The following is a 23,980-nucleotide window of genomic DNA, read 5'->3' as shown; positions in this document are numbered from 1 at the left end:
CAAAGCCGGACATCCTGTTAGTAGTTATGGAGTGCAGCCATGGCCACTGCTGTCCGCTGCGAGGACACACATGACAATTTTTATTTAACATTTATTCTAACCAGGAAGTCTCATTGAGATAAATTATCTATTTTCCTATCTTAAGGGGACCTGGGACAGAGAAGGCAATTGTCTCCAAGCTAAAGGCTTTGAGCTGGTCAGATGCTTCCGTACCATTCCACTGGGAAGCTGAATGGTTTGTGAAGCAGTGAGGCTACAGTAGAGAGCTGTTGGTCTGGCATCAGACAGGACAGAGCATGTGGTGTGTTGGGGCTCCACAGCCTTAGAGAGACAGCTTGGCCAAGCCTCTAGAGCTGCTGGGACTCAGACAAAAGAAGCGGGTGCAGGCAGATGTGGGCTCCTAATTTACAGTCCTCTCCTCCGCGCATGGCACTTTTATTACTACTATAATGGACTGGGATGAAGTGAGTGCATGTATGAAGCCAACAGTTCTACCTCATTGTGATCAATGTTCCCTACCCTAGAATAATAAGGACTCATAAAAAAGGAGGTCCGGTAAAAGTGCCATTTGTTCTTCAGGTCCAAATTTACTAACCAGGTTATCTAATCAGTGTGAGAATTGTTTTCATTTAGACAGATGCAAACTCAAAGCATACAGCACATGATGATGAATAGATTGTGAAAAGAAAGAAAGTCATGAATAAATATATTTTTACAAGGCTTTCACTCTCCTTTCTCTAATCCACTCATCCATCCACTCATCCATCCATCCATCCATTCCATGCAGTATTCTAGGGGCATTGTTTGTCCCCTGGTTGAAACATCTACATAAAATATGCTAATTAAGTTAAAAGGGGAAGCGAAAGGGTTGATGCTGCCCGACTCTGAATCCTAAATGATTCTCCGCCATCCCTGGAAAAGGCCTGATTAATTTAGGAATGTCGGCCGTGCTGGAGAGAGTGATTAATTCCTGGAGGATTTAACCATTTAGGAGAACAAGAGGGAGGTAAGAAAATAAAACAGGCAGCTGGAAATATGTAAGCATAGTTAATACATTTGGATCCTATTTAATTAGCTGTCTAAACAGTATGTAAACCACAGAGTCACTGTTTGTCACTGCTTTGTTGAAGTAATAGGCTACAGACCTCCCTGGCAGTCACAGAGAGATAATGAGCCCCTGCACATAGGGATAGCAGAGAGACCACCTCTCCTGCTAATCTAGCACTCTGTATTGATTGCAATGGGGATAGAAGACTACACTGATCCTGTGAAATGATTACTGGAATTACATATTCTGTTGATGTATGTTGTGTCTGAGAAAACAGAGTGGGAGAGAACAACAAGGGTGAAACCATTTCAAGATGGTATTTATCAATTTATCAGTGTGATTGTGTTCTGTCTCTGGCCTGTATTTCTTCTTAGCCCTGTCTTTTATAATGGGAAACTCGTCATTGTAAAATGTCAACCTTGTAAAATTGGGGAGGTTATTCATATTTTTATTTGAACCAAAACGTTATGAATAAAACCCTGTTTTATGAGTCCTTGCTAAAGGTTTATGAAAGGTTTATTATAACGCCTTTGATTTGTTTCTGATTGATTCAAAGTATTCTGGGTCATCTCAAATCTAAAACGAACCATTTCTCTTCTCTTTCAGGATAATGTGAAGACCATTGTTGAGGATATCAACTACAGTGCAGCCTGACTGAGAACAGTCTTATTCATTCCTGCCCTACAGCACTAGACATTTAGTCTGGACTTGCCATCTCTTAGAAGTCCTATGGGGATGTGGACGTGTTTGGATATAGGATGGACTTACTGCGGCAGTACTAAGGGGCAGTCATGTTCCCTGATGTGGTGGCTGTTGGTCCTGATGTCCATCTCCCTAGCGATGGGCCAAGGCCAGTCCCAGTCCCTCAACACCTTCCAGTCAGAGAGAAGGGAGTGGACCCTGAACCACCTGATTGTGCACAAGACCACTGGAGCTCTCTATGTTGGTGCTGTGAACCGGATCTACAAGCTATCTGCCAACCTGACCCTCCTGGTCTCTCATGACACAGGGCCTGAGTACGACAACAAGGCCTGTTACCCTCCACTTATAGTGCAGCCCTGCTCTGAGCCCCTGGCCTCCACTGACAACATCAACAAACTGCTGCTCATAGACTACTCCCACAACCGCCTGCTGGCCTGTGGCAGCCTCTACCAAGGCATCTGTAAGCTAATGCGACAGGACGACCTGTTTATCCTGGTGGAGCCCACCCACAAGAAAGAGCACTACCTCTCCAGTGTCAACCAAACAGGCACCATGTATGGGGTCATCGTGCCCTCCTCGCAGGGTCAGGACGGCACCCTGTTCATCGGCACGGCCGTGGGTGGGAAGCAGGACTACTTCCCTACCATCTCCAGCCGTAAACTGCCCCGTGACCCAGAGTCCTCTGCTATGCTGGACTACGAGCTCCACACTGACTTTGTCTCCTCTCTCATTAAGATCCCCTCTGACACACTAGCTCTGGTCCCACGCTTTGACATCTACTACATCTACGGCTTCGCCAGCGGGAACTTTGTCTACTTCCTGACCGTGCAGCCAGAGACCCCAGAGAATGGGATGACTGCTGGCAGTTCCCCAGGTGACCTGTTCTACACAACCCGCATCATACGCCTCTGCAAAGGGGACAAGAAGTTCCACTCCTATGTGTCTCTGCCAGTGGGCTGTGTACACAAGGGAGAGGAGTATCGCCTCCTACAGGCCGCCCACCTGTCCAAGGCAGGGAAGGTACTGGCCAGGTCCCTCAACATCAGTGCCCAGGATGACGTCCTCTTTGCTGTGTTCACCAAGGGCCAGAAGCAGTACCACGAGCCCCTGGACAACTCGGCCCTGTGTATCTTTACCATCCGAGACATCAACGCCCGCATCAAAGAGCGCCTGCAGTCCTGCTACCAGGGAGAGGGCAACCTGGAACTACACTGGCTGCTGGGAAAGGACGTGCAGTGCACCAAGGCGGTAGGTACCTGTAGCTGTCTGAAGAGGGCTTTGCAACCAGTCCCTTCATTAGTATCCAGCTAGCCAGGGGAAGACCAGCACTGGCTCCTCTGATGTGGCATACAGACACATTATTCAGACAGTGGAGGTGGCAGGTTAAAGAATGTAATATTTAAAGCTTTTTGATTACCCCACAGCCTTGGTTAAACTAACAGTAGCTGATAGGCAGGTATCCTGTTGCGGAGCCCCATTCAATCTTTTTTTATATTCCACAAGAGCAACAGAGTAGTAAGTGGGGGAGATACATTTACAATTCTAATCAGAGGAGTTTTGTATGCAGCTTTGATTCCATTCAGAGGTTTAGGCTCTCCCTGCGTGGGGCAGTGGTCAGAGCAGCACGCTTCTCCTCCGAGAAGGCAATTTATTTATATATTATTGGTGAGTGCAGAGGTAGGTGTGCGTTCTCTCTCTCTCTCTCTCTCTCTCTCTCTCTCTCTCTCTCTCTCTCTCTCTCTCTCTCTCTCTCTCTCTCTCTCTCTCTCTCTCTCTCTCTCTCTCTCTCTCTCTCTCTCTCTCTCTCTCTCTCTCTCTCTCTCTCTCTCTCTCTCTCTCTCTCTCTCTCCTCTCTCTCTCTCTCTCTCTCTCTCTCTCTCTCTCTCTCTCTCTCTCTCTCTCTCTCTCTCTCTCTCTCTCTCTCTCTCTCTCAGCATTCAGAAAAACAGGTAACAAGGACATCAATCAAGGTTGTTATTCAGCAACTCTCACACAACCACCCATTTTGCTAATAGTCATATACTGCCTCTTACCCATGTCATCACTGTTCCAGTGCAGAAGAAAGCAGAAGAGATTCTCTTGAGAGGTGCAGGAAATGAAAGTACAAATGTGTTGCCCTAAAAAGTGAGATTTCTATTCTACCTGACAGGCTATTAGTGGAGGTTTGAGGTGGATTGTGCTAGCTGTAGCAGGACTGCTTAGCGTGTGAGCCTCTTTGATGCTAAATCAAAACCTGACATCTCTGGGGCTGTGTGTTTGTGTGATGTCAGATCAAGCGATTTAAAATCACAGAAACCGGCACCAAATACATGGCGTTCTTATGTTTGCCAAGAGCAATTAAAATGCTCAACAAACACACTCTCTGCATTGTTGACAAATTTAACAGCCCCAATATCTTTTGAAGACGCTGCCTTGAAAACTATGGTAATTAAGTGTAACAAATGTGAAGATTATTACAGTAGTCTTTTTAATCTTTCTTACTCCGTCTCCTTCTCTTGCTCTTCTGTCTCACCCATGTCTCCCCGTCTTTCCCCATCTCTCTCTGCAGCCTGTGCCTATCGATGATCACTTCTGTGGGCTGGACATCAACCAGCCCCTGGGGGGCTCCCAGCTGGTAGCTGGCCTGATGGTGTACACTGAGACCAGGGACAGGCTGACCTCTGTCACCTCCTATGTCTATAACGGCTACAGCGTGGCCTTCATTGGCACCAGGAGTGGCAGACTGAAGAAGGTAAGCATGGTTAATACACTGACAGATTTTCAAATCAAATCAAATTTTATTTGTCACATGCGCCGAATACAACGTGTGTAGACCTTACAGTGAAATGCTTACTTACAAGCCCTTAACCAACAATGCAGTTTTAAGAAAGAATACCCCCCCCCAAAAAAGCACAAAAATATACTATGTAAAATAATATGAAAAATAAAAGTAACAAATAATTAAAGAGCAGCAGTAAAAATAACAATAGCGAGGCTATATAGAGGGGGTACCGGTACAGAGTCAATGTGAGGGGGCACCGGTTAGTCGAGGTAATTGGGGTAATATGTACATGTACGCTACCGTTCAAAAGTTTGGGGTCACTTAGAAGAATAAAAAAATGTCCATTAAAATAACATCAAATTGATCAGAAATACAGTGTAGACATTGTTAATGTTGTAAATGGCTATTGTAGCTGGAAACGGCTGATTTTTAATGGAATATCTACATAGGCGTACAGAGGCCCATTATCAGCAACCATCAGTCCTGTGTTCCAATGGCACGTTGTGTTTGCTAATGCAAGTTTATTATTTTAAAAGGCTAATTGATCATTAGAAGACCCTTTTGAATTATGTTAGCACAGCTGAAAACTGTTGTGCTGATTAAAGAAGCAATAAAACTGGCCTTCTTGAGACTAGTTGAGAATCTGGAGCATCAGCAATTGTGGGTTTGATTACAGGCTCAAAATGGCCAGAAACAAATAACTTTCTTCTGAAACTCGTCAGTCTATTCTTCTTCTGAGAAATGAAGGCTATTCCATGCAAGAAATTGCCAAGAAACTGAAGATCTCGTACAACGCTTTGTACTACTCCCTTCACAGAACAGCGCAAACTGGCTCTAACCAGAATAGAAAGAGGAGTTTGAGAAACAGACGCCTCACAGGTCCTCAACTGGCAGCTTCATTAAATAGTACCTGCAAAACACCAGTCTCAACGTCAACAGTGAAGAGCTGACTCTGGGATGCTGACCTTCTAGGCAGAGTTGCAAAGAAAAAGCCATATCTCAGACTGGCCAATAAAAAGAAAAGATTAAGATGGGCAGTCTGAGATATGGCTTTTTCTTGGCAATTTCTTGAATGGAATAGCCTTCATTTCTCAGAAGAAGAATAGACTGACGAGTTTCAGAAGAAAGTTATTTGTTTCTGGCCATTTTGAGCCTGTAATCAAACCCACAATTGCTGATGCTCCAGATACTCAACTAGTCTCAAGAAGGCCAGTTTTATTGCTTCTTTAAATCAGCACAACAGTTTTCAGCTGTGCTAACATAATTCAAAAGGGTCTTCTAATGATCAATTAGCCTTTTAAAATAATAAACTTGCATTAGCAAACACAACGTGCCATTGGAACACAGGACTGATGGTTGCTGATAATGGGCCTCTGTACGCCTATGTACTGTAGATATTCCATTAAAAATCAGCAGTTTCCAGCTACAATAGCCATTTACAACATTAACAATGTCTACACTGTATTTCTGATCAATTTGATGTTATTTTAATGGATAAAAAAATTGCTTTTCTTTCGAAAACAAGGACATTTCTAAGTGACCCCAAACTTTTGAATGGTAGTGTAGGTAGAGTTATTAAAGTGACTATGCATAGATAATAAACAGAGAGTAGCAGCAGCGTAAAAGAGGGGTGGGGGGCAATGGAAATAGTCTGGGTAGCCATTTGATTAGATGTTCAGGAGTCTTATGGCTTTGGGGTAGAAACCGTTTAGAAGCCTCTTGGACCTAGACTTGATGCTCTGGTACCGCTTGCCTTGCGGTAGCAGAGAGAACAGTCTATGACTAGGGTGGCTGGAGTCGTAGAACATTTTTTGGGCCTTCTTTTGACACCGCCTGGTATAGAGGTCCTGGTTGGCAGGAAGCTTGGCCCCAGTGATGTACTGGGCCATACGCACTACCCTCTGTAGTGCCTTGCTGTCGGAGGCCGAGCAGTTGCCATACCTGGCAGTGATGCAACCAGTCAGGATGCTCTCGATGGTGCAGCTGTATAACTTTTTGAGGATCTGAGGACCTATGCCAAATCTTTTCAGTCTCTTTAGGGGGAATAGGTTTTGTCGTGCCCTCTTCACGACTGTGTTGGTGTGCGTGGACCGTGTTAGTTTGTTGGTGATGTGGACACCAAGGAACTTGAAGCTCTCAACCTGCTCCACTACAGCCCCGTCGATGACAATGGGGGCGTGCTCGGTCCTCTTCTTTTTCCTGTAGTCCACAATCATCTCCTTTGTCTTGATCACGTTGAGGGAGAGGTTGTTGTCCTGGCACCACATGGCCAGGTCTCTGACCTCCTCCCTATGGGCTGTCTTGTCGTTGTCGGTGATCAGGCCTACCACTGTTGTGTCATCGGCAAACTTAATGATGGTGTTGGAGTCGTGCCTGGCCATGCAGTCATGAGTGAACAGGGAGTACAAGAGGGGACTGAGCACGCACCCCTGAGGGGCCCCCGTGTTGAGGATCAGCGTGGCGGATGTGTTGTTACCTACCCTTACCACCTGGGGGTGGCCCGTCAGGAAGTCCAGGATCCAGTTGCAGAGGGAGGTGTTTAGTCCCACGGTCCTTAGCTTAGTGATGAGATTTAGCAGGGAGATTCTTTCTCCACAGTCACATAAGCAGCCAACAGTTAGAGACCAATGAGGGTTTATCAACAGGAAAAATAAATCAACAGCCAAGACTAGCAATATCATAGATTCTAGCCCCTTGGGTTTAATCACTATGCAAGAGGCACAAAGTAATTTTGACAGTGTTTAGTTTCTTCAAGGGTCTCTCTTGATATAACTGTATTGACATAAATCAAGATAGGGGAGGATTATTGTACGGATGAATGGGAACATGTTGTTGATGTTGTGACATTAGCCAGTGGGGCACAGTGTCACCCTGTCTGACACGCATGCAGGGCGGACTTGAAGCAGAGGCTCACATAACTAGACAAGCGCTCCTCTGCTTTCTCTTCCCTCGATGTGTGTGTGTTTGTGTGCTTGTGTACCTCGGGTCCATGTAAGGACAGGGTTTGCCATTACACTGACAGGATGCAGAAGCATGATGCAGACTCCTGGGATTCTCCATGGAACAGCACATCACGTCTGCACTCCTATTCCATCATCCCAAATGGTCACGGAGAGTGGAAGTGGGGCATGACAGTAAATGCCATCAGGAGATCAGTCAGGCAACAAGGCCATTGGAAAGGGCAGGCTCAGCACACTGGAAGGTCAGGGGTCAGAAGGTCAAAGGAATAAGCAACACTCTCACGGTCCAGCATCTGGGGATGTCACTCATCACACCCAGCAACATCCATTTCCAGCCTGACTGGACATACATTTTATCAATGGATTAAATATGTCTGTATGTTATGTTTTTGGAGTGTGGTCTTCTTGGGTAATTTCCTTCTAGATTGGCTTCTCTTGTCCCACTGTCTAGCCTACTGTGTTTTCCTGGCTCAATCTGTCACGCCCTGGCTCTGGGGACTATGTTATGTTGAGCCAGGGTATGTAAGTCTATGTTTGTATATCTATGTGGGCCTGAGTGACTCCCAATCAGAGGCAACGAGTGTCAGCTGGTTGTCTCTGATTGGGAGCCATATTTAACTATCGGTCTTTTCACTTTGTGTTGTGGTTTCTTGTTCCGTTAAGGTTTGTTCGTGTTGTAACCTTAGACGTCACGCATCGTTGGTTATTGTTTTGATCGTGTGATCAGTTAATAAATATATATTATGTTCACCTTCAACGCTGCGCATTGGTCCTCTCTCGTAGACGATCGTGACACAATCTCAACACCAATGCCGAGTATGCCAGTAATCCCAGACCAACATAGTGTGCCACCAGTGACAGTAAGGCTCCATTCTAATAAGATTAAATAGTATAATGCACCTTAGTGTCAGCAGGTTATGGCTTACTTTGACATAGTTATTCACTTACCAAGATGAGGGCATTGACCTCTGTAATATAGGTGTTGCATGGCAAGACCCACCTCTGTTGTGCCGAGCAGTAGTCTTGCATGACAAAGACAAGGACACGAGAAGGACATGAATGCATCCAACATTCTCCTCAGTGGTTAGCTATAATCACTTAGTAGTATTTCCTTTGGATTAATATGATAAGCACACGGCTCTCACGAATGCTCTGAAGTGCAGATACTGCATTCATTATAGCTTTTTGAGAACTGACCAAGTGAGGACACTTTCCAATGTGCATTTACTAAATTATTTGAGCTTTTCAAAGACAGCTTCAGAGCGGGAAGGAGATATTTGGTTATTGAAGTGATTAGTGGAGAATCTCAGACAGGAAGATGGGGACTGGCAATGAAGGTGTGTTTGAGGTTCAGTTGAAAGGATTTTCATAACGGCATGCTGTGAACAGTAGCCTCAGTAAAGATATCTTCACAGCAGATAGACAGTTCACCACAAATTAAGCTCTAAACAGCATTTAAGTGACAACATTCATGTTTATATCCACAACATCTCAAATCAAATGTAATTGTCACATGCTTCGTAAACAACAGGTGTAGACTAACAGTGAAATGCTTACTTACGGGCCCTTCCCAACAATGCACAATACAATAAATAAATTATATATTAATAATAGAATAATAATAGTAACACGAGGAATAAATACACAATGATCAATGATACTGTAGCTTGGCTATATACATGGGGTACCAGTATCGAATCAATGTGCAGGGGTAAGAGGTAATTGAGGTAGATATGTACATATACAGTGGCTTTGCGAAAGTATTCACCCCCTTGGCATTTTTCCTATTTTGTTGCCTTACAACCTGGAATTAAAATTGATTTTTGGGGGATTTGTATCATTTGATTTACACAACATGCCTACCACTTTGAAGATGCAAAATATTTTTTATTGTGAAACAAACAAGAAATAAGACAAAAAAACAGAAAACTTGAGCGTGCATAACTAGTCTCCCACATGCCTTTTGGCGAACACCAAACGTGTTTGCTTATTTTTTTCTTCAAGCAATGGCTTTTTTCTGGCAACTCTTCCATAAAGCCCAGCTCTGTGGAGTTCGGCCCCAGTGATGTACTGGGTCGTACGCACTACCCTATCTAGCGCCATGCGGTCGGATGCCGAGCAGTTGCCATACCAAGCAGTGATGCAGACAGTCAGGATGCTCTCAATGGTGCAGCTGTAGAACATTTTGAGGATCTGAGGACCCATGCCAAATCTTTTCAGCCTCCTGAGGGTGAAGAGGCGTTGTCGTGCCCTCTTCACGACTGTGTTGGCGTGTTTGGACCATGATAGGACCTTAGCGATGTGGACACCAAAGGAACTGGAAGCTCTAGACCCGCTCCACTACAGCCCCGTCGATGTGAATGGGGGCGTGTTGGGCCCTCTATTTCCTGTAGTCCACGTTAAGCTCCTTTGTCTTGCCCACGTTGAGGGAGAGGTTGTTGTCCTGGCACCACACTGCCAGGTCTCTGACCTCCCTATAGGCTGTCTCATCGTCATTGGTGATCAGGCCCACCACCGTTGTGTAATCGCCAAACTTGATGATGGTGTTGGAGTCGTGCGTGGCCACGCAGTCGTCGGTGAAAAGGGAGTACAGGAGGGGACTAAGCATGCACCCCTGAGGGGCCCCCACTTGGAGGGCACTATGGTTCTTAACGCTGAGCTGTAGTCTATGAACAGCATTCTCACGTAGGTGTTTATTTTGTCCAGGTGGGAAAGGACAGTGTGGAGTGCAACAGAGATTGTGTCATCTGTGGATCTGTTTGGGCGGGAGGCGAATTGGAGTGGGTCCAGGGTGTCTGGGATGATGGTGTTGATGTGAGCCATGACCAGCCTTTCAAAGCATTTCATGGCTACAGATATGAGTGCTACGGGGTGGTAGTCATTTAGACAGGTTACCTTGGCATTCTTGGGCACAGGGACTATGGTGGTCTGCCTGAAACATGTAGGTATTACAGACTGGGTCAGGGAGAGGATGAAAATGTCAGCGAAGACACTTGCCAGCTGTTCAGCGCATGCTCTGAGTAAGGGTCCTGGTAATCCGTCTGGCCCTGCGGCCTTGTGAACGTTAACCTGTTTAAAGGTCTTACTCACATTGGCTACGGAGAGCGTCATCACACAGTTGTCCGGAACAGCTGGTGCTCTCACGCATGGTTCAGTGTTGCTTGCCTCGAAGAGCGCATAGAAGGGCATCTATGTCTATATCCTCTGCTTCTCTTGAGGTCTGCTTGCATTAGGACACTGAAACATATACTGTACTTAGTACACACCCATGAGTATGCAGGTTAAGACGCGCACACGCACACACACACACACACACACACACACACACAATTAGAGTGCATTATGACTAGTTAGTAATCAGGTTTGGCAATTGCATTTGCTAACATACAGCTTGTTCAATGTTAGGGATCAATACAGCTCTCTTAGTAGCAGTGATGTAATGTCTGACTGATTAGAGCAGGTGTGTAATACAGACCTCCACCTCTTTGGCTCTCAGTAAACACGTTTCCCTTTAGGCACTGCAGCACCATACTGTCTTAGCAGGACAGACACATCATCAGCATTCAACCAAAGTCATGATAAAAAAATAAAAAATATATACATAAACGTAAGTGTAGTTTGTACAATACAGTTAGAGCAGAGCAATTTTGGCATCGAACTCAAACACATTTTAAAATGCAACATAAAAATACATTCAACTGAATTAATAAATATTTCAATAAATAAACATACATTTAAACAGAACATAATCCAACATACGGTTAATCAATGTCCACTCCAGTCTGTCTGCTAGAATTTGCCCAAACACACAGCCGTTCAACCCTGGAGGTTGCCAGACGTACTGGCCTTTTCAGTCTCTTAGAAAGAGATGTTTGGAAAATGTCATGATTCTTTGTTTCTATTGTCCCTACTACCATACTGTATCTGGGGCAAAGGAATAGGGGAGACTGGGTGGATACTAGACTAAAACGTATAGGCTAGTTGAAGAGATTACTCCCAGTCTATTATCCATATGGTAGGATACACTTAACACACTTTGCCCATGCTAGTCACATCTGGTCACATTTTGTGGGATTGGCAGGCCAACGACATGTACTGTAAACTGATCACCTTTCATACCAACCTCCAGGGAAATGGAAAGCTAATAGGAACATTTATGTACAGTAATGTGTACCTCTTCTAGAACCCTTTCAAATTGACTCCTTGATCATAATAATCTCATAATCCATCCCGCATGTTTATACTTAAAGGAGGAGAAATTAGAAAAATTAGACTCCGGGAAGCTGTCTTGCAAGTTTCAAACTACCCCATTAAGCCATTTTTTAAATGACATCTAAGCCTATAGGTTTGTGAAGCACAGACACACAACCACTGAGAGAAGCTGAAAAAAGCAGCAAACCATGCAAATAGAGCTGGGAGGGAACAGGTTGTTTTCATTACTAAGAATTACGTGGGATCATATGAAATTCCAATAGTTATTTGGGTTATTTTACTTTCTTGTTTGTATCCAATGTTGGTCTCTAAGGGGGTTAAGATTAATTCCCTCTGTCAGTATCAGGAAGGAAAACACACCGTTGTAGGTCTAAATATGATTCAGGAGTGAAATGCATTTCCTCTTATAGGTTAGTTTGGACATTTAAAGGGATAGTTCACCCAAATTACAAAATGACACATTGATTTCCTTACGCTGTAAGCAGTCTATGTACAAGGTATGACAGCAATCTATGCTTTGGTTTAGTTTCCCTGTCAGTAGCTGGCACTGTTTTCAAATGCTAACATTTTAATGACTATAAGTGACTTTGGTGAGCTTCACATGATGCGCGAAAAATGCTAATATCGGTGCCATGACTTGAATGGGATTTGTGCCACAAATGCTAAAAAGTTAGTATTTGGAAACAGTGCCAGGTAAACTAAACCAAAGCATGGATTGCTGTCATACTTTGTCCATTGACTGGTTACATGGTAAGGAAACCAACATGTAATTTTGTAATTTGGGTGACCTATCCCTTTAAGGAAAGACAATCGAAACAAACTAGAGTAGAAAAAGGCATTTAGCCAAATCATTAGTAAACAGCAAATTTGTAAGTGTTAAAATCTTGGTGTTGAGGTGGGGTTAATACCAGTGGGATTGTAATTGACACCACTTGCAGTAAGTAAATTAAGTGTTATTTGAATCACAGTGAAATCAACACCGCATGTTGTTGTTACTCAACTGTGTTGAGTTCATTTCCGTTAATTCTCTCAGAGTGGAAAAGACGTGGGAGGGGCCTCATTATCATTTTGCCAGCATGCTTTGTTGAAAGTTGATTCTTGGAATAGTTTGTTTTAATACCTACAGTGAGGGAAAAAAGTATTTGATCCCCTGCTGATTTTGTACATTTGCCCACTGACAAAGAAATGATCAGTCTATAATTTTAATGGTAGGTTTATTTGAACAGTGAGAGACAGAATAACAACAACAAAAATCCAGAAAAACGCATGTCAAAAATGTTATGAATTGATATGCATTTTAATGAGGGAAATAAGTATTTGACCCCCTCTCAATCAGAAAGATTTCTGGCTCCCAGGTGTCTTTTATACAGGTAACGAGCTGAGATTAGGAGCACACTCTTAAAAGGGAGTGCTCCTAATCTCAGCTTGTTACCTGTATAAAAGACACCTGTCCACAGAAGCAATCAATCAATCAGATTCCAAACTCTCCACCATGGCCAAGACCAAAGAGCTCTCCAAGGATGTCAGGGACAAGATTGTAGACCTACACAAGGCTGGAATGGGCTACAAGACCATCGTCAAGCATCTTGGTGAGAAGGTGACAATAATAGTGCGATTATTCGCAAATGGAAGAAATACAAAAGAACTGTCAATCTCCCTCGGCCTGGGGCTCCATGCAAGATCTCACCTCGTGGAGTTGCAATGATCATGAGAACGGTGAGGAATCAGCCCAGAACTACAAGGGAGGATCTTGTCAATGATCTCAAGGCAGCTGGGACCATAGTCACCAAGAAAACAATTGGTAACACACTACGCTGTGAAGGACTGAAATCCTGCAGCGCCCGCAAGGTCCCCCTGCTCAAGAAAGCACATATACAGGGCCGTCTGAAGTTTGCCAATGAACATCTGAATGATTCAGAGGAGAACTGGGTGAAAGTGTTGTGGTCAGATGAGACCAAAATCGAGCTCTTTGGCATCAACTCAACTCGCCGTGTTTGGAGGAGGAGGAATGCTGCCTATGACCCCAAGAACACCATCCCCACCGTCAAACATGGAGGTGGAAACATTATGCTTTGGGGGTGTTTTTCTGCTAAGGGGACAGGACAACTTCACTGCATCAAAGGGACGATGGACGGGGCCATGTATCGTCAAATCTTGGGTGAGAACCTCCTTCCCTTAGCCAGGGCATTGAAAATGGGTTGTGGATGGGTATTCCAGCATGACAATGACCCAAAACACACGGCCAAGGCAACAAAGGAGTGGCTCAAGAAGAAGCACATTAAGGTCCTGGAGTGGCCTAGCCAGTCTCCAGACCTTAATCCCATAGAAAATCTGTGGAGGGAGCTGAAGGTTCAAGTTGCCAAACGTCAGCCTCGAAACCTTAATGACTTGGAGAAGGTCTGCAAAGAGGAGTGGAACAAAATCCATCCTGAGATGTGTGCAAACCAGGTGGCCAACTACAAGAAACGTCTGACCTCTGTGATTGCCAACAAGGGTTTTGCCACCAAGTACTAAGTCATGTTTTGCAGAGGGGTCAAATACTTATTTCCCTCATTAAAATGCAAATCAATTTATTACATTTTTGACATGCATTTTTCTGGATTTTTTTGTTGTTATTCTGTCTCTCACTGTTCAAATAAACCTACCATTAAGTCCAGAGGACCATTGTGGTCCTCTGTAGCTCAATTGGTAGAACATGGTACTTGTAACGCCAGGGTAGTGGGTTCGATCCCTGGGACCACCCATACGTAAAAATGTATGCACACATGACTGTAAGTCACTTTGGATAAAAGCTTCTGCTAAATGGCATATTAATATTATTATTATTAATTAATTAAAATTATAGACTGATCATGTCTTTGTCAGTGGGCAAACTTACAAAATCAGCAGGGGATCAAATACTTTTTTCCCCTCACTGTATGTTTCTGCATGCACATTGATTAATTGGTCTTATACTATACAAAGATAAATAACTTACATTTTTCTAAACTAATCCAATCTGTAAGGGGTTTGATTGATCGCACCTGTTACTGAGACGGTTATTCCAGTTTAGATTGTTTTTAAGTCCTTCACCATAGCAGTCATTCTGAATGCAGGTCGTGGGTGATAAAATATTCAAATTGTTGGATATCCTCCCTCTGGCTGGATTCCGATAGGATTACTAATCACTTCACAAACCAGCATATTGTGACTTGAAGGTCTGATGTGGCCCATGAGCCAGGATTTTCAGACCACAATGTTGAGGATAACTAAGCATAACTAAAGGCCTTAGGTAGTCACTTGGTGAAGGCTGTAGGACTAAAAGTTTTTGAATGCAACAACCATGTCTCTGTCACTAACAAACACAGTCATGGGTGGATATCTCTCAAATTCAATCAAAAAAGGCATGCTGGGAAATATGCAAATACGGCTATACACCCTACAGTGTTAAAACAACACCCCCTCAAAATACTGTAACACCACATGTGTTATTCCCTAACACAAAAAAAGTGTAACAGCAGCAACTCTAATAAAGTGTTAATTTAAGTTAGAATTTGCAACACCCATAGTGTTAGGAAACCAACACTCTAGGGGTGTACATTTGTCAAAATGTTGAAAAGTGTTAGTTTAAGACTATTTCAGTGGGTCACATATACACACAATAAGAAAGTGTTACATTTAACACTGTGGGTGTTAAAATTCTGATCTCAAATTTGCTGTGTATGCTTCCTGTTCAGCAAAATAGACTGCACACAAAGACAGAGCAAACATATTTGTGTGCACATACAGTAAGAGCCATGTATAAATGGATTGAAATCAAACTCTGGGCCGGTCAAAAGGTCACCATTTCCTCTGAGCTCATAAATTGGACCCTGTCCACCATGGTGGCCCCTGGTCAACCTCCTAATGCCCTGTTAAATATCGCTGGCACAATATCTCTACGGACAATTTGGGTTTTATTTACGATAACATTTTGCGAGTGGAACTCGTACAAGCTTTGGTTTCTATTTATGGAGTGTGGGAAATGGAATGGAAGCCGACTCCACTTTGCGTGGGATTGTGGTAAGAGAGACCGAGGAGGAGGGGGAAGTAAGGGGGGGAGGTTTGGTGCAGGGAACCACTAAATAGACGAGGAGTTAAAGAGAACAACTTTCTATTGAGTGACTGGTTAGGTGGCTGAAAGTGTCAAATCAATGGTGGACAGAGCTGGTTAAATGACAGAGTGGACACCGTGATCCTCTGGTGATCCTGCTGAGAGAGTCCCCTGACCGTGTCCCTAAATAACTGCAGCTCTGGGGCTGCTTGCCAGGCGTTGGTCTCTTTGTCACAGAGGGATTGTCCTGTAGGATTCTCCCATCTCAGCCCAAGAGATGTTTTTCTCTGTACTTCCCTTTGTTTTTGGTGGGGAGCCCAGCCTGCAGGAGAGGGCTTATGACTGGAAGGTGGAAGGGTTGATTGATTGATGCAGTTTTGGAGCCCAGGGGATCCAATCATGTAATCCATTTGTAATTATTGCTGCTGTGTCTATTGAGAGAGCATTGTGAGTCTGCCAGTGGCTGTGTGCACTGTCCTGTCACACAGGGAGATTTGTTGAAGTCCAACCTGAGCTTGGTGCTGCAGATTTGTACTGTCCAGAATGGAGAATATGTTGTTTATTATGGGCTTCTCACATCTGCTCCTTAATGTCTATTCCTCTGCTTAGTCACCTGTCATACTGTATTTAGATGAGTATTGTATTTATCTAAGAAAGTACATTGAATGATATTTGTGTGCTGAATTCTTAACAGCCATTAAACTTGAGATTGTACATTTAATGAGGATCTTCTCTCTCTCGGTTGTCGAATTTGAAGGTTTATTCATTTTTTCTGTCAAGTCTCAGGGTAGATGTGATAATAATGTACTGTTATGTATGAAGCAATTCAGATGTCTGATGTAGCCTACTAATGAGGGCAGTGTTTTCTGTGTATTAATGGAAATGTGGCCACTGGACAGAAGGGGGTAGGGGAAGGGAATTCAATTCTCTGTTTGGAAGTAGGCGCCTATCTGCCTGCATGCTTTTAATGAGCCCCAAAAAGGTGGTGGTTTGAAAGTCATGCCAAAGTAAAATCTTTAGAGTCTGGTTAACTTGAAAACAAGCCAGAAACATGCAATCACCAGTAACAGCATTAACTAATCCTTGATTAGGGACAACATTACAAAGCCAAGCTAAGACTACAGTAATCCATAGGTATCTTTGGTCAAAACCATCACTTTATTTCATTTTCAAGCAAACAGATGTAATTGACGAGGCCTATGTCTGTCTCTCTCTCCTCCAGATCCGAGTGGATGGGCCTCCTGAGGGCGGGGTGCAGTATGAGACCCTGACCGTGATGACAGGTGGCAGTCCTATCCTCCGAGAATTGGCCTTCACTCTGGACCGCAACTCTCTCTACGTCATGTCTGACAATCAGGTGAGGAATCTCCCATTCCCTGCTTTATCAGAAGCAAATGTTTATAGGTTAATAAGACCCTTTACTATGAATAGAATGATGTAATGAATAGAATGATGTAATGTACTGTATGGGTTCAAAGTTTTGATGAAAAGAAAAATAAAGAAATAGATGATTAGCAAACATTATTATGGCTCAGGGTTATGTGTATTATATACACTATATATACAAAAGTATGTGGACACCCCTTCAAATTAGTGGATTCGGCTATTTCAGCCACACTCATTGCTGACAGGTGTATAAAAACCGAGCACACAGCCATGCAATCTCCATAGACAAACACTGGCGGTAGAATGGCCTTACTGAAGAGCTCAGTGACTTTCAACATGGCACCGTTATAGGATGCCACCTTACCAACAAATCTGTTCGTAAAATGTCTGCCTTGCTAGAGCTGCCCCGGTCAACTGAAAGTGCTGTTATTGTGAAGTGGAAACGTCTACGAGCAACAACGGCTCAGCCACAAAGTGGTAGGCCACGCAAGCTCACAGAACGGGACCGCCGAGTGATGAAACGTGTAGCGGTTGCAACACTCACTACAGAGTTCCAAACTGCCTCTGGAAGCAATGTCAGCACAAGAACTGTTCGCCGGGAGCTTCATGAAATGGGTTTCCATGGCTAAGTAGCCGCACACAAGCTTAAGATCACCATGCGCAATGCCAAGCGTCGGCTGGAATGTAAAGCTCGCCGCCATTGGTCTCTGGAGCAGTGGAAACACGTTCTCTGGAGTGATGAATCACGCTTCACCATCTGGCAGACGAATCTGAGTTTGGCGGATGCCAGGAGAATGCCATCTGACTGAATGAATAGTGCCAACTGTAAAGTTTGGTGGAGGAGGAATAATTGTCTTGGGCTGTTTTTTATGGTTCGGGCTAGTCCCCTTAGTTCCAGTGAAGGGAAATCTTAACACTACAGCATACAATGACATTCTAGACGATTCTGTGCTCCCAACTTTGTGGCAATAGTTTTGGGAAGGACTTTCCTGTTTCAGCATGACAATGCCCCTTTGCACAAAGCGAGGTCCATACAGAAATGGTTTGTCGAGATCGCTGTGGAAGAACTTGACTGGCCTGCACAGAGCCCTGACCTCAACTCCATCGAACACCTTTGGGATGAATTGGAACGCTGACTATGAGCCAGGCCTAATCGCCTAACATCAGTGCCCAACCTCACTAATGCTCTTGTGGCTGAATGGAAGCAAGTCCCCGCAGCAATGTTCCAACATCTAGTGGAAAGCCTTCCCAGAAGAGTGGAGGTTGTTATAGCAGCAAAGGGGGGGATCAACTCTATATTAATGCCCATGATTTTGGAATGAGATTTTCGAAAAGCAGGTGTCCACATACTTATGGTCATGTAGTGTATATAACGAGAATTGAAAATATTAAAGATATATTTGATCTTGGGCTCTTCTTCATACATCTTGGTACTACTGTACATTTTAAATTCTTCTCTGATATTATATTATACGTACACTTCATGTTGGGTTGTGTGTAAAATATGCAGGGCATGTTCAGACAGAAGGACAGATGCTCTAATTACTCACCCATGTGCACCGACTAACATGCATCTCATACTACACACATCCCATAGAAACCATTACAATTCAATACATCTACACACATCCCACAGAAATTACTTGACTTTCATGTATCTTCTAATCTACATGCTACACACATCCCATTGAAAACCAGACATTTCATTGGTTTGTGGATGTTTTTTGGTGTTCTCCAGTTGGGCCAGCATCACAGCAGCTAGCAGAGCAGTTGTTGTTGGTAGATAACCTCTGGACTCTTTGGAGATAAGAGGGAACAGTGGTAATCACTTTCAACTCCCATCAAGTGATTATTCTGGCACAGTCACATGACATTGTGTAATGGGATTAGATTTCAGTACGGCCCAAAGTCCTGCTATCACTGCTACACTCACTTGTCTCCCGACTGTTGGAATATATTTTGAGACTAAACTGATGGACAAAGAGGCAGAGGGTGTTTGGACAATACAGGCGGCATAAATTAGTTCAATGTGTCTGGAAATAATCTATAAACGTCAAGTGAAGGCAGAAATGAGGATCTCTGTGAGAAATGAGGGAGAAACAGGCACAGGCATTGTACAGAAGTGTCTCTTGATAGAAATCAAGGCAGCACTTCCTAGAATGTGATGGACTGGAAGAGACAGGACATCACTTATTGATGAGCCCTGGTTGTTCAAGGAGACACACATGCTCCCTTCAAGTAGAGACTCTTCCCATTCGGACTGTAGTATGAGAACATGGACGAATGTAACCAACCAAACCAGCCCATGGCCATCCACTCTCTTTCTCCTAATATTGGAATCATACAGTCTGCGTGTGGCTTTTGGCCCCTAGGGGCCAGGAATGGTGTAAAGCCTTCCTCCTGTTCGCTTATTCCAAATCAGGCCTTCCTAGAGCTTTACAGAGGAATTCCAGGAGGAGAGGGGCTTGCTGGGCTACTCTCTCAGATTTCCTGCTTTCCCAGCCGATCCCAGAGTATGGGGATTTTGGGATTTCTCTGAGCAAAACAATAGATAAATTATGTGGAATGAGGAGCAAGGCACAGACAGATTTGACTGAGATCAGGCGACCCTCGCAGAATAACAATGAGCCTCTCTGTCTTCTGCCGAGCATGATGATGCAGAGTGGAGAGGAACGGAGTGTGTATGTGTGTGTGTGTAAGTAGTTGAAGATTATTTTATTTTTAAAAAACCTTTATAATAGTTGAATGTCCTCAGGTTGATTATTTGTTGAAACATCTATCCCTGCTTCACTTAGGTTGGAGTCATTAAAACTTGTTTTTCAACCACTCCACAAATTTCTTGCTAACAAACTATCGTTTTGGCAAGTCGGTTAGGACATCTACTTTGTGTATGACACAGGTAATTTTTCCAACAATTGTTTACAGACAGATTATTTCACTTATACAGTGGGGAAAAAAAGTATTTAGTCAGCCACCAATTGTGCAAGTTCTCCCACTTAAAAAGATGAGAGAGGCCTGTAATTTTCATCATAGGTACAGGTCAACTATGACAGACAAAATGAGAAAAAAAAATCCAGAAAATCACATTGTAGGATTTTTAATGAATTTATTGGCATATGATGGTGGAAAATAAGTATTTGGTCAATAACAAAAGTTTCTCAATACTTTGTTATATACCCTTTGTTGGCAATGACACAGGTCAAACGTTTTCTGTAAGTCTTCACAAGGTTTTCACACACTGTTGCTGGTATTTTGGCCCATTCCTCCATGCAGATCTCCTCTAGAGCGGTGATGTTTTGGGGCTGTCGCTGGGCAACACAGACTTTCAACTCCCTCCAAAGATTTTCTATGGGGTTGAGATCTGGAGACTGGCTAGGCCACTCCAGGACCTTGAAATGCTTCTTACGAAGCCACTCCTCGGTGCCCGGCCGGTGTGTTTGGGATCATTGTCATGCTGAAAGACCCAGCCACGTTTCATCTTCAATGCCCTTGCTGATGGAAGGAGGGTTTCACTCAAAATCTCACGATACATGGCCCCATTCATTCTTTCCTTTACACGGATCAGTCGTCCTGGTCCCTTTGCAGAAAAACAGCCCAAAGCATGATGTTTCCAACCCCATGCTTCACAGTAGGTATGGTGTTCTTTGGATGCACTCAGCATTCTTTGTCCTCCAAACATGACGAGTTGAGTTTTTACCAAAAAGTTATATTTTGGTTTCATCTGACCATATGACATTCTCCCAATCCTCTTCTGGATCATCCAAATGCACTTCAGACGGGCCTGGACATGTACTGGCTTAAGCAGGGGGACACGTCTCGCACTGCAGGATTTGAGTCCCTGGCGCGTAGTGTGTTACTGATGGTTGGCTTTGTTACTTTGGTCCCAGCTCTCTGCAGGTCATTCACTAGGTCCCCCGTGTGGTTCTGGGATTTTTGCTCACCGTTCTTGTGATCATTTTGACCCCACGGGGTGAGATCTTGTGTGGAGCCCCAGATCGAGGGAGATTATCAGTGGTCTTGTATGTCTTCCATTTCCTAATAATTGCTCCCACAGTTGATTTATTCAAACCAAGCTGCTTACCTATTGCAGATTCAGTCTTCCCAGCCTGGTGCAGGTCTACAATTTTGTTTTTGGTGTCCTTTGACAGCTCTTTGGTCTTAGCCATTGTGAAGTTTGGAGTGTGACTGTTTGAGGTTGTGGACAGGTGTATTTTATACTGATAACAAGTTCAAACAGGTGCCATTAATACAGGTAACGAGTGGAGGACAGAGGAGCCTCTTAAAGAAGAAGTTACAGGTCTGTGAGAGCCAGAAATCTTGCTTGTTTGTAGGTGACCAAATACTTATTTTCCACCATAATTTGCAAATAAATTCATTAAAAATCCTACAATGGGATTTTCTGGATTTTTTTTTTCTCAATTTGTCTGTCATAGTTGACGTGTACCTATGATGAAAATTACAGGCCTCTCTCATCTTTTTAAGTGGGAGAACTTGCACAATTGGTGGCTGACTAAATACTTTTTTTCCCCACTGTAATTCACTTTATCACAATTCCAGTGGGTCAGAAGTTTACATACACTAAGTTGACTGTGCCTTTAAACAGCTTGGAAAATTCCAGAAAATGATGTCATGGCTTTAGAAGCTTCTGATAGGCTAATTGACATCATTTGAGTCAATTGGAGGTGTACCTGTTGATGTATTTCAAGGCCTACCTTCAAACTCAGTGCCTATTTGCTTGACATCATGGGAAAATCAAAAGAAATCAGCCAAGACCTCAGAAAAAAAATTGTAGACCTCCACAAGTCTGGTTCATCCTTGGGAGCAATTTCCAAACGCCTGAAGGTACCACGTTCATCTGTACAAACAATAGTATGCAAGTATAAACACCATTGGACCACGCAGCCGTCATACCGCTCAGGAAGGAGACGCGTTCTGTCTCCTAGAGATGAACATACTTTGGTGCGAAAAGTGCAAATCAATCCCAGAACAACAGCAAAGGACCTTGTGAAGATTCTGGAGGAAACGGGTACAAAAGTATCTACATCCACAGTTAAACGAGTCCTATATCGACATAACCTTAAAGGCCGCTCAGCAAGGAAGAAGCCACTGCTCCAAAACCGCCATAAAAAAGCCAGACTACGGTTTGCAACTGCACATGGGGACAAAGATCGTACTTTTTGGAGAAATGTCCGCAAGTCTGATGAAACAAAAATAGAACTGTTTGGCCATAATGACCATCATTATGTATGGAGGAAAAAGGGGGACGCTTGCAAGCCAAAGAAAACCATCCCAGCTGTGAAGCACAGGGGTGGCAGCATCATGCTGTGGGGGTACTTTGCTGCAGGAGGGACTGGTGCGCTTCACAAAATAGATGGCATCATGAGGAAGGAAAATTATGTGGATATATTGAAGCAACATCTCAAGACATCAGTCAGGAAGTTAAAGCTTGGTTGCAAATGGGTCTTCAAAATGGACAATGACCCCAAGCATACTTCCAAAGTTGTGGCAAAATGGCTTAAGGACAACAAAGTCAAGGTATTGGAGTGGCCATCACAAACCCCTGACCTCAATCCTATAGAACATTTGTGGGCAGAACTGAAAAAGCGTGTGCGAGCAAGGAGGTCTACAAACCTGACTCTGTTACACCAGCTCTGTCAGGAGGAATGGGCCAAAATTCACCCAACTTATTGTGGGAAGTTTGTGGAAGGCTACCCGAAACGTTTGACCCAAGTTAAACAATTTAAAGGCAATACTACCAAGTACTAATTGTGTGTATGTAAACTTCTGACCCACTGGGAATGTGATGAAAGAAATAAAAGCTGAAATAAATCACTCTGCTATTATTCTGACATTTCACATTCTTAAAATAAAGTGGTGATCCTAACTGACCTAAAACAGGGAATTTTTACCAGGATTAAATGTCAGGAATTGTGAAAAACTGAGTTTAAATGTATTTGGCTAAGGTGTATGTAAACTTCCGACTTCAACTGTACACTTCATTGAATTGTAATGGTCTGTCTGTAGCATGGGGTCAGAGGGGCAATCTCTCTACAAGTGCTGCACTGTAAAATGTGAAATACTCACTCTAATTCCTTCAAATCCCCCAGTTTCACATTTGGTGTTTTGTGTATAACTCCATCTCTGAGAGTACCATTGTTTAGGACACATTAGATAACAAATTCCCCTCTTATTTCCCTTTTAGTCAGTATAATTAACCTGAAGGCAATAGCTATAACCCAGGTGAAATGAAACATCATCATACAGGCTACACATCGTACATACGAGGCTGCCTGTAGTGCTTATAGAGCAGGGCTCTCCAACCCTGTTCCCGGAGTGCTAACGTCCTGTAGGTTTTCGCACCAACCCTAATCTAGCACACCTGATTCTAATAATTAGCTGACTGATTAGCTGAATTAGGTTAGTTACAACTGGGGTTGAATCGAAACCTACAGGAGGGTAGCGCTCCAGGAACAGGGTCAGAGAGCCCTGTTATAGAGGCACCCGTGACCCGTCTCATCAAGGGCCAAAGGCAGAGGAGAAAATGCTTTGTTTCTGTGCTTTTTGTTGAGTGTGGTTTGGTCTGACTTTGTGTGAGCTTGTTTGGACAGGAAGGGTTATCAGTCTCTGTCCTGGCTTCCCCCTGACCCGTCCTTAAACCTTTTGTTATCCCTGTCAAGGGGTCAGCAGCTGTGAACACAACAGGTCAGGGAGGAGAGTAACCTCTAGCCATGTCCGTTAGTGCCCTCTGTCTGTCCTCCCACTCACCTTCACCCAGCAGATCGACTAGACACATAATAAGCTGATGGTTGATGGATATGGTCAGTTGAATTCACATTTAA

The 23,980-nt window shown here is 43.7% G+C and overlaps 1 protein-coding gene across 2 annotated transcripts in view; it reads left to right on the top strand.

Annotated features, from left to right (window-relative positions):
• LOC121577740 (plexin-A2) overlaps nucleotides 1-23,980 on the top strand; it is a 64,258-nt gene that overhangs the window by 14,806 nt on the left and 25,472 nt on the right. For both annotated transcript variants that reach the window (XM_041891588.2, XM_041891589.2), the window contains exons 2-4: nucleotides 1,655-2,998; nucleotides 4,299-4,481; nucleotides 16,978-17,112. In XM_041891588.2, coding sequence (XP_041747522.2) covers nucleotides 1,778-2,998; nucleotides 4,299-4,481; nucleotides 16,978-17,112 — 1,539 coding nt within the window. In that variant the 5' untranslated portion in view covers nucleotides 1,655-1,777. The remainder of the gene's footprint in view (nucleotides 1-1,654; nucleotides 2,999-4,298; nucleotides 4,482-16,977; nucleotides 17,113-23,980) is intronic.

The sequence above is a fragment of the Coregonus clupeaformis genome, chromosome 12 (genome assembly GCF_020615455.1).
Source record: "Coregonus clupeaformis isolate EN_2021a chromosome 12, ASM2061545v1, whole genome shotgun sequence".
Classification (NCBI taxonomy): domain Eukaryota; kingdom Metazoa; phylum Chordata; class Actinopteri; order Salmoniformes; family Salmonidae; genus Coregonus; species Coregonus clupeaformis.
Note: the sequence above shows the minus strand (reverse complement) of the source record. Positions and strands in the feature narration are given on the sequence as shown.